Raw genomic sequence first — 12500 nt, forward strand, 5'->3', positions numbered from 1 at the left:
AACAATCATTTACAGAACACATGAAGTTATAATGGGGTGTTTCTGCCTGGACTGCTCTGTGAATAAAGCACAGCCAATCAGAGCAGAGCTCATTTACATATAAACCGATCAGGCGTAACATCATGACCACCTCCTCGTTTCTACGCTCACTGGCCACTCTATCAGCTCCACTTACTGTATAGCTGCACTCTGTAGTTCTACAGTTACAGACTGTAGTCCATCTGTTTCTCTGATACTCTGTTACCCTGTTCTTCAGTGGTCAGGACCCCCATGGACCCTCACAGAGCAGGTACTATTTGGGTGGTGGGTCATTCTCAGCACTGCAGTAACACTGAGGTGGTGGTGTGTTAGTGTGTTGTGCGCTGGTGCGAGTGGATCAGACACAGCAGTGCTGCTGGAGCTTTTAAACACTGTGTCCACTCACTGTCCACTCTATTAGACACTCCTACCTTGTCGGTCCACCTTGTAGATGTAAAGTCAGAGACGACAGCTCATCTGCTGCTGCACAGTTTGTGTTGGTCATCCTCTAGTCCTTCATCAGTGGTCACAGGACACTGCCCACAGTACGCTGCCCACAGGACGCTGCCCACAGGACGCTGCCCACAGGACGCTGTTCACTGGATATTTTTGGTTGGTGGACTATTCTCTGTCCAGCAGCGACACTGAGGAGTTTACAAACTCCAGCAGCACTGCTGTGTCTGATCCACTCAGACCAGCGCAACACACACTAACACACCACCACCATGTCAGTGTTACTGCAGTGCTGAGAATGACCCACCACCCAAACAGTACCTGCTCTGTGAGGGTCCATGGGGGTCCTGACCACTGAAGAACAGGGTAACAGAGTATCAGAGAAACAGATGGACTACAGTCTGTAACTGTAGAACTACAAAGTGCAGCTATACAGTAAGTGGAGCTGATAAAGTGGACAGTGAGCGTAGAAACGAGGAGGTGGTCATGATGTTATGCCTGATTGGTGTACATGCATTTTACATGAACCCTTCAGTCAGTCAAGCGGAAACTAATTACTGTTTTTGGTTTAGAAAGAAAATTGCTTGATATTGGCCCTTTAATTTGAGCCTGTAAGGAAAAGCGCTGCCTCACTCAGTTATCTAGTACTTTCTAAGCAATATGGACCCACAAGAACGACCAATAAAGTGTACTAACCTATAGAATGCAGGGAAATGCAGTGGGGTACATTATAAAAGGCTCTGGCTACAGGATCTTTCCAGGGCCAGCTTTATCCTTGGCTTTTGTCGTAGACTTCAGGCTTTCGGGGGCTGCTTGAGGCTGTGGCGAACCACCTGTGCTCTGGATAAAGATGCTAAATTAGACCAGCCTACCTGCGAGATGTGTGAATTTATTTAGAGCATGTGTAATTTTAACTGGGCTCACTGTTCGCTGAGATGCAACACAGGAATGTTGGATTCATTTGCAAAGTGAGTAAGTTTCAGATTACTGAAAATGAGCTCTTAGTGGCAGGATTTTCTTCGTGAAAAGTGGTGAGAAGCTTGTTTAATGCTGATTAAAAACCTGCCCTGAATACCCACAAATGAATCATGTGGCCTATCGCTACTAGCAGCCAGCCTGACCTGCAGAATGCTTGAGATGACCGATTTGTGCCACAAACTGTGGTGATAACTTTGTTTTGTGGTGATAAAACCTGCACCACAGCTAAAGACATTATGGCTGTGACCTAATCAGTGCATTCAACTGCTACCCTCCTTAGCCCAACTGCTAAGCTGCTTAGCATGCTTTTGTTTCCTCTGTGGAAGCAGGTCTGAGCATCAGGTTTGCCTCGAAAAATGATCTGAATGTTCTTTGATGTATTACGCTGCATTTACACTGTCCACCCTCTTAGGTGGGTCGCATGGGAGTGTGATGAGGGAGTTCCCTAATGCCCACATCTGATACAGGGCCATATCAGAGCCGGTTTATGAGGAGTCTGGCCACTTCTTATTTCCCCCGTTATATCAAAAACAGGACTGCTGAACAGCAGAGGGCGCCCATGAGCGAGTCCTCAATGAATGGGAGTGAATGGAGCCCAACGGCTAAAAACAAGCAGTTAAAACAGTTTCCAGAACTTTCCTTTCATTTTAGAGAGAAGAAGGATGTGTTTCACTCCAAAAGCAAAGAAAGCTCACCTGTGTGTTTCGTCTTTCTACAGCAAACGGGTTTTGGGCGGCGGGACGCCAACATTACTGCTACTAAGAGCTGATCGGTTGGCGAGCGGAGCAGCTCATTAGCGGTTCGCGCTCAGAAACGTCACGAATCTACATGCGACGCCGTTTTAAACTCCAATAACTCCAGTTTAAAAGCTTTTCAGATAAAATAGCGGCGTTTAAATGTTTTATGCTGTTCTGTGTTCAGGATATTGTTGCGTACTTTTACAGTTAACAAAATGTTTAAGCAGCTGTAAACCATGAACGCTCCATCTTAACCCACTCATTTTGGACGGGCTCGGGAGCGCCCTCTAGTGTCTGAGAAACTCGGAAGACACTCCAGAGTGGGAATTCTCCTCTCTACAAGTTCTCTGGCCATATATGCACTTATATCATAAAGGATCAGCCAAATATTCCAAATTATAAATGTACTTATGTGTATGAGATATCTCTCAATAATGTGGTGTATGTAGTTCTGTATAGCACCAAAAAGGTTTACACAAAAATATAAGAGCCCTTTTGGTGCTATAGAGAACCATATACAATGCATTCTCCATCAGGACCGCTTCCCCTTGCAAAGAACCGTTTAAGCATGATACAAGTCATGTCTCTAAACAGAACCCTTTCAAGAACCCTTGAAAAAAACGTCTTTTTATAAGAGTATATGTACGTATATCACGTTGACCGGATTCATTTGCATAAAGTTCAGGGCCGCAACTAAATGGTGCAAGAGTCACTTTGGGAAATTGTAAACAGCTTTCGGAAAATTGGAAAAATATAACAATATAACCCATCACACTTTATTTAGATGGTCCCCTGTAGATGATCTATAGATGAATTTCTGGTGATAGGTCATGGTGAAGCTTTCTGGTGATAGGTCATGATCAACAGCACTGTGGTTAGGGTGAGGTTTAAGATTAGCTTCCCATTTCATAGTGTTTGGTTAGTGTAGTGGTTAACACCTCTGCCTTCTACACTGTAGACTGGGGTTCAATCCCTGACCAGGTTAAGCACCCTACACTATACCAATAAGAGTCCTTGGGCAAGACTCCTAACACTGCCTTGGCCTACCTGTGTAAAACGATCAAATTGTAAGTCGCTCTGGATAAGAGCGTCAGCCAAATGCTGTAAATGTAAATCATAGAATCTCTTAAACTCGAATTCAAGATCAGTTTATTTGCGTTTAGTCGATATTTAGTTGACTGTTGTTTAGAGATTTTGCTGTTTTTGCTCCATTTTTGACATTTTTTAGTTTTGATATAATTTGAAAGTACCTGATGCTCTTTACATTGTGTTCAATTTCCATGACTAATGGATTAAAAGAAATGACCTAAAATGACTTGGAAAAAACTCTGGTTCCATTGACTTACATTAAACGTAGAGTAGGTTTTTTGTTTCTCCTGTAAAGCTATTATTTTGGAGATACGAGGTTTTCTTCCGACAGCAGTGATATACTGAGCATCTATAAGACACGTATCCAATCCATCCAAACACCAAATCCAAGTGTTACCATGAATCTCACCTTAGAGGACAGTTTTAAGGCATGTCTGCTGTTTATTTGCTGTGTAAAAATTACGGCACATATGCATCGCTGTAGTCGGATCAAAACCTCGTATCTCCAAAACGGTCACTTTACAGTGGAAGGAAGAAACCTGCTTTACTTTTAATGTTCATCAATGGAACCAGATTTTTTCCCCAAGTCATTTTGGGCCATTCATCATGATGTAAAGAGCAACAGATCATTTGAAATGATGTCAAAAACAGAAAGACGTCAAAAATGGAGATACGAGGTTTTGTCCCGACAACAGCGATGTTACGTTTTACTTTCTTCCAATATGTTAAACACGAAATGGGCAATATTCAAGTTCACTGTAGAGGACGTGGTCACTTATTTCCACTTTGAAAATCGACAGAATTGTGTGGCCAGCACACGTCGTCTCCATCCTCGTGCAGTTTGTGTGATTTTTCAATAGAAACTCACTTGTTTGATTAGAAATGTGAGCATGATGCTGTAAACAAGGTCTAACATTAATACCTGGAGTGGAGGTAGTGCTGTAAACCACAGCCCTGTAAAAGGATTTACAGTAATAAGGAGCGTTCTGCAGGTAATCCGTGTAATCTGTTGTAACACGTCCTTCCTTGCAAATCCGGTTAATTCTTTATTTAAGAGAACAGAGTAAAAACAGATGGAGGAGAATGTTTGAGCAGCAAATCAAGGAAGCAGCTCTTGTGTTAACCAGGCTGCGCTGTACACACTGAGGCGGCTCTCCAGAGGATGTGTGTGTATGTAACTGTGTGTGTGTGTTCACAGAGCCTCAGCTGAAAGGCATCGTCACCCGACTGTACAGCCAGCACGGCTACTACCTTCAGATGCAGCCGGATGGCACCATGGACGGCACAAGGGACGAGAGCAGCTCCTTCTGTAAGTGAGGAAAAGCAACACAGGACCAACCGAGTTTCATTTTTACTGCTGGTAGACTTAAACTATTCCTCTCTGGTCCCTGAGGTGAAGATAAAGGTCGGTTTAAGATATTATTATTGCATAAAGATGCTTAAACATTAGATATGGTGCATTTCATAGGTAGGTATTTCCAATAAAGTGGCCAGTGAGTGGGAGTACGGGGTAGATGTTTCCAATAAAGTGGCCAGTAAGTGGGAGCCCATGGTGGCACAATACAGATATAATACTAGAACCAATCAAAGAATATTACATTAAATCTACTCTCAGCCGTGTGAGGGTTCAGTGAGTTACTCTTTACCTTCATTCCAGCTTCCGCTCTTCTCAGGAGCCTCACTTTCAGCTCCTCAAAGAACCTGCAGACACGCCTCCAAAGCTCAGTCTTAGAAGCTGGTTGTTGATTTCCTGAAGGTGCTGAGGTCTGGACTCTGGGGCGGTCAGTCCATCGTCCAGCTTCTTTGTTTGGTGTGTCCGTCTCCTTTTCTCAGTGAGGTTCTTCTTGATCAGCTACACGTCCTTTCAGACCCACAGTGCTGAGTGGTCTTCTCACAGTGGAAGGATGGACAGAAACACCTGTGGATGTTTTCAGATCTGAAGCAGCTTGATCTTCTCCTCTCTCTCAGAGATCAAAGCTTTCAGTGCTGTTTATCTGATGGGGGCAGTTCTGGGGTCTACCAGCTCTTCCAGGTGGTTGTTAGGAGCCCCATTTTCTCTGGAGCTTCGAATCGTTTTTTTTCTTATTTTCATTTGACTTATGCAAGTGATTCATAATCTTCTCAGGAATATTTCCTGAAAAATGAACTTGTAGGTAATGGCTGTTAAATTGGAAATTAAATAAATGAAGGGCAATAAAGAACTTTTGCGGAATAAAGTGTAATAATATTATTTCATATAGATGCTAACATACTGTATGTATACAATACATGGGTACTGGACCCGTGTATGACTCCATGTCCTGACGTTGCATTAAAGCAAATGCATAATGCATAATATTCATATTCAGCTCAGATCAGAACTGTTTTGTTAGGATATCAGTGGCAGTTTGACATTTTTTATACCAAGTATTTTCAAATTTTTCATTCCATCTCTCTCATCTGCCCTCATCTAAACTCTGCCTGACCAGTTATAAATCTCATGGCCTATATCTCCGTCCCTGTCCTTCCGTCTGTCCATTTTGTCTGTGATAATTAATTTGAAAGCCCACAGTTGGCATATGTTTGGCCTGCATGTCTGGCATGATGCCAGGTGTTTTACACTCCGCCACTGGCTTCAGGCGCCAGCTTTAGGTTCATTTCACTAAAGCTGACCCATGTGGTCAGTGGATATATATCCATCCCCCCTCCCACACACACGCACACACACGCACTCACACACACACACACACACACACACACACACACACACACACACACACACAAGATGTGTGAGTCAACACACTGCGGCTGTTTAGGGCCAACAGACCAGATTAGAAATTTTTAATATGTTTATTATGGAAATTCCAGTAATGGCGATTGCTGACCACTTCAGTGGAACACAGAGCTGCTGTTGGCTGGATATTTGTTGGTGTTTCCAATAAAGTGGCCAATGAGTGGAAGCACGTTAGGTGTTTCCAATAAAGTGGCCAATGAGTGGAAGCACATTAAGTGTTTCCAATCAAGTGGCCAGTAAGTGAAAGCACAAGGTAGGTGTTTCCAATAAAGTGGCCAGTGAGTGGAAGCACGTTAGGTGTTTCCAATAAAGTGGCCAGTGAGTGGAAGCACAAGGTAGGTGTTTCCAATAAAGTGGCCATTGAGTGAAAATACAAGTATGAGGTTTTATTCCAAGTAGTTTTGGACCCTTTCTATTGGTCTATTAAAATATCTACGAATGTAAAGGGGATCTGGTGTTTATGTGACAGGATTTTATGTGACAGGGTTGATTTGTGGGGAAAATTTTGCTCCCGCATTGTAAACAAGATGAAAAATGAGATATGCTGCTCTGTCCTCCATCAAACTTTCTTTCGGAAAGCTTTGCTCTTCTCTGAGCTTTGTGTTTGTGAGTGAAGATGACGGATTCTGACAGTGTTTGATCGGAATGCTGTTTGGCATGGATGTTTGTGCCTATCCGTATCACTCCATCCTCTCAGAGGGTGAGGGACATCACACGTGTCGTGCTCGTCCGGGGAGAGAACCGTGCTCATACGTTCAACATCATACAGTCGAAAGCTGCAGTTCTTAGACTATTTAGTCTAAGACCCCCTGCGTGGAAAGTAGGTGTTGTGGTCACTATGGTCACTTGCTGCCCCTCCCCCTACGGCCTATATTGTCCTGTCTGTCTCTCTCTCTCCCCACTCAAGATTCCCTGGTGAAGGGAATCTTTGGCACTTTGATTAAAGCTGATGTCTGTCTGTTCTGATTTTTCTTCACTTTTTCATCCCACATATGAACATTTCACCCTGTGTGGGTTTGACTGACCCTCCTGACTCTTTGTCCAGTAAAGGCTTCTGCTTTTAATCAATCAAACTGCAGCTTAATGTTCAGTTATTAAGCTTATTTATTTCTGCTACTAATTGGAACTGTATAACAAAGTAGATACTGAATAATTCATAGCAGATACTGAATGATTCTTAGTAGATACTGAAAATTCATAGTAGATATTGAATAATTCATAGTAGATACTGAATGATTCTTAGTAGATACTGAATAATCCATAGTAGATACTGAATAATTCATAGTAGATACTGAATGATTCTTAGTAGATACTGAAAATTCATAGTAGATACTGAATAATCCATAGTAGATACTGAATAATTCATAGTAGATATTGAATAATTCATAGTAGATACTGAATGATTCTTAGTAGATACTGAAAATTCATAGTAGATACTGAATAATCCATAGTAGATACTGAATAATTCATAGTAGATATTGAATAATTCATAGTAGATACTGAATGATTCTTAGTAGATACTGAATAATTCATAGTAGATATTGAATAAATCATAGTAGATACTGAATAATTCATAGTAGATACTGAATGATTCTTAGTAGATACTAAATAATTCCTAGTAGATACTAAATAATTCATAGTAGATACTGAATAATTCATCATAGATACTGAATAATTCATAGAAGGTACTGAAAAATTCATAATAGATACTGAATAATTCATAGTAGATGTTGAATAATTTGTAGTAGATACTGAATAATTCATAGTAGATGTTGAATAATTTGTAGTAGATACTGAATATATACAGTAGATATTGAATAATAGTAGTACTTACTACTACTAATAAGAAGAATATTACTACATTCCTAATAAGTCATAGCAGTTATTTAACAATTCACAGTAAATACTGAATATCACTTAGTAGGCATTGAATAATACAGAATACTGTATAACTCACAGTAGGTACTGAATAATCTATAGTAGATAAAGAATGAAAACTCATTTTTATAAACCCTATTTTTAGAATATTTGCAAATCACATCGTTTAATATTATGCAACAGCATCTAAAAGCTTTCAATGTACAATCTACCATCTTCATGTCTGCACTATAAATGTACCCCAAAACAAAAACGTTTGGGCAGCTCTGGTGAATTATTTCTTACTAGCAGCTCTTTGGAGCAGAAGTGCAGTGACTGTGTGGGAAGTGCAGATTGTAAGCATCCCACACATCCGTGGAAATACCCCACACAGATAGTTTTACAGGACTGTGTGTTTGTGTGTTCTCTCTCTCTCTCTCTCTCTCTCTCTCTCTCTCTCTCTCCCTCTCTCTCTCTCTCTGTCTCTCTCTCTCTCTCTCTCTCTCTCTCCCTCTCTCTCTCTCTCCCTCTCTCTCTCCCTCTCTCTGTCTCTCTCTCTCTCTCTCTCTGTCTCTCTCTCTCTCTCTCTCTCTCTCTCTCTCTCTCCCTCTCTCTCTCTCTCTCTCTCTCTCCCTCTCTCTCTCTCCCTCTCTCTCTCCCTCTCTCTGTCTCTCTCTCTCTCTCTCTCTCTGTCTCTCTCTCTCTCTCTCTCTCTCTCTCTCTCTCTCCCTCTCTCTCTCTCTCTCTCTCTCTCTCTCTCTCTCTCTCTCTCTCTCTCTCTCTCTCTCTCTCTCTCTCCAGCACAGTTCAACTTGATTCCTGTGGGGCTGCGGATAGTGGCGATCCAGGGGGCGAAGACGGGGCTGTATCTGGGCATGAACAGCGAGGGGTACCTCTACACCTCCGTGAGTGACTCACTCATCCCTCTGACGCTCCTGATGGTTATGATAATGCGCTCAGTGTGTCTCCACATTAATGATGGAGAGATGAATGAGGGTGTGCAGCTCTTTCAGGGCTGAGTTATTACTCGGAGAGCTGAATTACCCTCCTCCAATTAAAGAATGGAGCTAAACAGTCCAGGGGAAAAATAGGCCATTTGGCACCGAGGGTCCTCTGGCTGCTGTCGGTGGTCCTGAAATTCGTGAATAGTCTGAAGATACCATCGTTACACTGCTGCTGTTTGAAGGTCATTATGACCTCCAGAATGGTGCTGTACTGTCCTTCTAATAACTGAATACAACTACAGTCTTGAAGATGATTCCTCAAAGGTTCTTTAGTAAAGACAATGATCCTATATAGAACCATGAAGGCTCACAGAACCGTTTACATGCTTAAATGGTTCTTCGCATTGTGAAATAGATTCTCAGATTGATGGGAAATATGTTGTACAGCTTTTAATGCTATCTAGAGCCTTTTACAACTCATTCACTATCATATTTGGACATGGTTTTATATAGAGAACCTTTCTGAAATTCTCTGCAGAAGTTCTGTGCAAAATTTGACTGCAAAAATAGCAGAACCCTTTTTGGACAACGTGACGTGAACAGAATGTAAAACTCAAACTTTACACTGCGGCTTTTTTTTAAAAACATCAGACCACTTTAACTGAAAATATGGACAAACAATCCAAATCCTTCATTTCGTAAAGTGTGTATTTGGTTTCAGCGTCGCTCAAAAGTGTTTCGCTGCCTCTCGTAGTAACACTACTCGCTTATTTCTGGTACAGCCGTCTGTTTCGCACATGCTCAGACTGAGAAATGCGAAAGAAATCAGAGTAAGAGTTCACAGCTGTCACGAATGGCCCCTCCCAGTCCTGTCCAAGTGTTCGCGTTGTGTTTTGGCTTTGTAGTCCAGCCCCCTTGTTTAGTGACTCTGCCCCTGATTGGTCCCACCTGTGTTTCCACCTGTGTCTTGTGATCCCTTGTTGGCCCTGTTGTATTTAAGCCCTTTTGTCTTTGCTGGTCTTTGTACTGGTCTATGGACTGCTGTTTGTTCTGCTTGTTCTGTTTGATTCTGGTTTATGTCAAGTTGGATCAAGACCCTGGACCGTTTAGACGATGACCCTGGATTTGCCCATAATAAACGTCGTTTATCTCTGCATATGCGTCCGCCTCCTCGCTCCCCGTTACAACAGCACTGAGGAATCTGATTACTGAGCTGAAATCCACTCTCCTAATCGGATTTCTTTATCAGATTTCTGGACTTTACTCCAGTCTAAGAAATCGGAGTGCGCTGTTTACATGACCATTTGAATAATCAGATAACTGCAGAAATCCGATTATGATTGGACTACTGAGTGTGTGTAAACACTCACTGTCATTGTGCAGTACGTGACCTTTTTTCACTCCCTGATTACTGATTGATTAGTTGTCAAAATAGATCAGTCTCCCACTAAAATAACTGATAATGACAGCCACACTATCATTAACCCCTCAAATGTCCAGGAGCCCCCAGTTTGTCCAAGCATTTATCAGCTGGATAATGACTCAGCCAGTTTGCTCTGTATTCTGTTAGTAAGCCTGGGCCTTTTTTTAGGGTTAAACAGGAACCGGTTCCCTCCCTGTGGTTCTCCCTCATGCAGCGCTGCCTGCAGGTAGGAATCTGGAGCACCTCCTCATTGTGTATTCTGCCGTGTTTGTGTGTGGATCCTGACAGCTCACCGCGGCTCAGCATCTGCACACAAATAAAAACAATAACACAGGATTAACCAGAGCACTGTGACCAATTACACTCTCCACTCGAGGAGGAGGAGAGATTTAACAGAGTGAAGGAGAGAGAGAGGGAGAGAGAGAGAGGGAGAGAAACAGAGAGAGAGGGGGAGAGGTAGAGGGAGAGAGAGGGGGAGAGGTAGAGGGAGAGGGAATATCCCATAGCTAAAGATTAGGGATGTGGATTTTGTGAGCTCTTTTGTCTCGTGCCTCTCTGTGAACTGAGGAATGGAGGGATTTTCTCTCCAGAAGAAAAGACTGATATTCAGATCAAAGGGAATCTCGGCACGGCTGCACGATACGGACAGCAAACCGGCATCACAATTATACTGCTGCCAATTATGATTAGGAAATGCCTTCCGATAAACTGAAACACGCTGCTGCACCATTAGCTCGGCATCCCGTCCTAAACCGTTTCCACCCGTGCTTTCCTCCCTAAACTGCCTCGCTCATCCCTCGCTCCGATCCTTCCTCTCCTGTCTCTGCTAAACTATCCCGGTTTTATTATCCTGCCCTTTACCTTTTCCTGCTATCCCTGTCCTTTCCCACTTCATGTTATCCCTGTCCTTTAGCACGTCCTGTTATCTCTGTCCTTTACCACTTCCTGTTATCCCTGTCCTTTAGCACGTCCTGTTATCTCTGTCCTTTACCACTTCCTGTTATCCCTGTCCTTTAGCATGTCCTGTTATCTCTGTCTTTTCCCACATCCTGTAATCCCTGTCCTTTAGCATGTCCTGTTCTCCCTGTCCTTTACCTGTCCTTTATCACGTCCTCTTATCCCTGTCCTTCACCACATCCTGTTATCTGTGTCCTTTACCTGTCCTCAATCGCATCCTGTTATCCCTGTCCTTTAGCACGTCCTTTTATCCTTGTCCTTTAGCACATCCTGTTCTCCCTGTCCTTTACCTGTCCTCAATCGCATCCTGTTATCCCTGTCCTTTCGATTCCCCGGCTGGGCGACCACGGTCCTTTCTGTGTGGAGTTTGCATGTTCTCCCTGTGTCTCTGTGGGTTCCCCCCAAAAGACATGCAGTTAGGCCAATTGGACATGGTAAATTGTGCCTAGGTGTAAGTAAATCTGTCTATCTGCCCTGCAATAGGCTGGCAACCTGTCCAAGGTGTGTCCTGCCCTCTGCCCGATGACCGCTGGGATAGGCTCCAGCACCCTGCCCCCCCGTGACCCTGAAGGAAAAGTGGCTTAGAAGATGTGTGTGTTTCCGATTATATATGGAGTTTAAGCGATTTGCACGTCATTGTATTCTGTTCTTATCTCAGTTTTGATCCGTGTCGGGGAGCATGGGTTCCCTTCTCAGTATCTCAGGGTTTCTTCTGCTGTCACCCTGGGCTCAATTGGGTCTCGGACCCGGATTTCTTTAAAGCTGCTTTTTGACAATGTTGTCAAATCGTTGTAAACGACACTATATTTGTAAAATTGAGGTGGCACAGTGACACAGTGGGTAGCACTGTCACGTCTCAGCAAGAAGGACCAGGGCTTCATTCCCAGGGTCCTCTCTGTGTGGAGTTTGCATGTTCTCCCCGTGTCTGCGTGGGTTTCCTCCGGGTGCTCTGGTTTCCTCGCACAGTCCAAAGACATGCAGTCAGGCCAATTGGACATGCTACATTGCCCCTAGGTGTGAATGTGTGTGTGAATGTACAGGGAGAATCACTCAAAAGAGGCCCCAAATATTCTGCTGTAACTCCCGATAGGATGAAGCACTCTGAACCAAAAATGCCTTGACGTGTGTGTAATTGATTGCATTACATGCGATACAGGACGTGATCTCCGTTTTCTGTCCGGCGCCTCCCTCATCACTCCGGCGCAGGTGCATCCCAGCTTGTTTGATGCTCCATATACTGAGGAGCTCATTGCATGTTGTTTCATTCAGAG

The 12500-nt window shown here is 43.2% G+C and overlaps 1 protein-coding gene across 1 annotated transcript in view; it reads left to right on the top strand.

The window, feature by feature from the left end:
• Positions 1 to 12500, top strand: part of fgf11b (fibroblast growth factor 11b) — a 77617-nt gene that overhangs the window by 39373 nt on the left and 25744 nt on the right. Inside the window, exons 3-4 of the mRNA XM_037547517.1 lie at positions 4474 to 4584; positions 8707 to 8810. Of these exons, the coding sequence (XP_037403414.1) occupies positions 4474 to 4584; positions 8707 to 8810 (215 nt within the window). The remainder of the gene's footprint in view (positions 1 to 4473; positions 4585 to 8706; positions 8811 to 12500) is intronic.

This window comes from Pygocentrus nattereri, chromosome 18 (assembly GCF_015220715.1).
Source record: "Pygocentrus nattereri isolate fPygNat1 chromosome 18, fPygNat1.pri, whole genome shotgun sequence".
In the NCBI taxonomy this organism is placed as follows: Eukaryota; Metazoa; Chordata; class Actinopteri; order Characiformes; family Serrasalmidae; genus Pygocentrus; species Pygocentrus nattereri.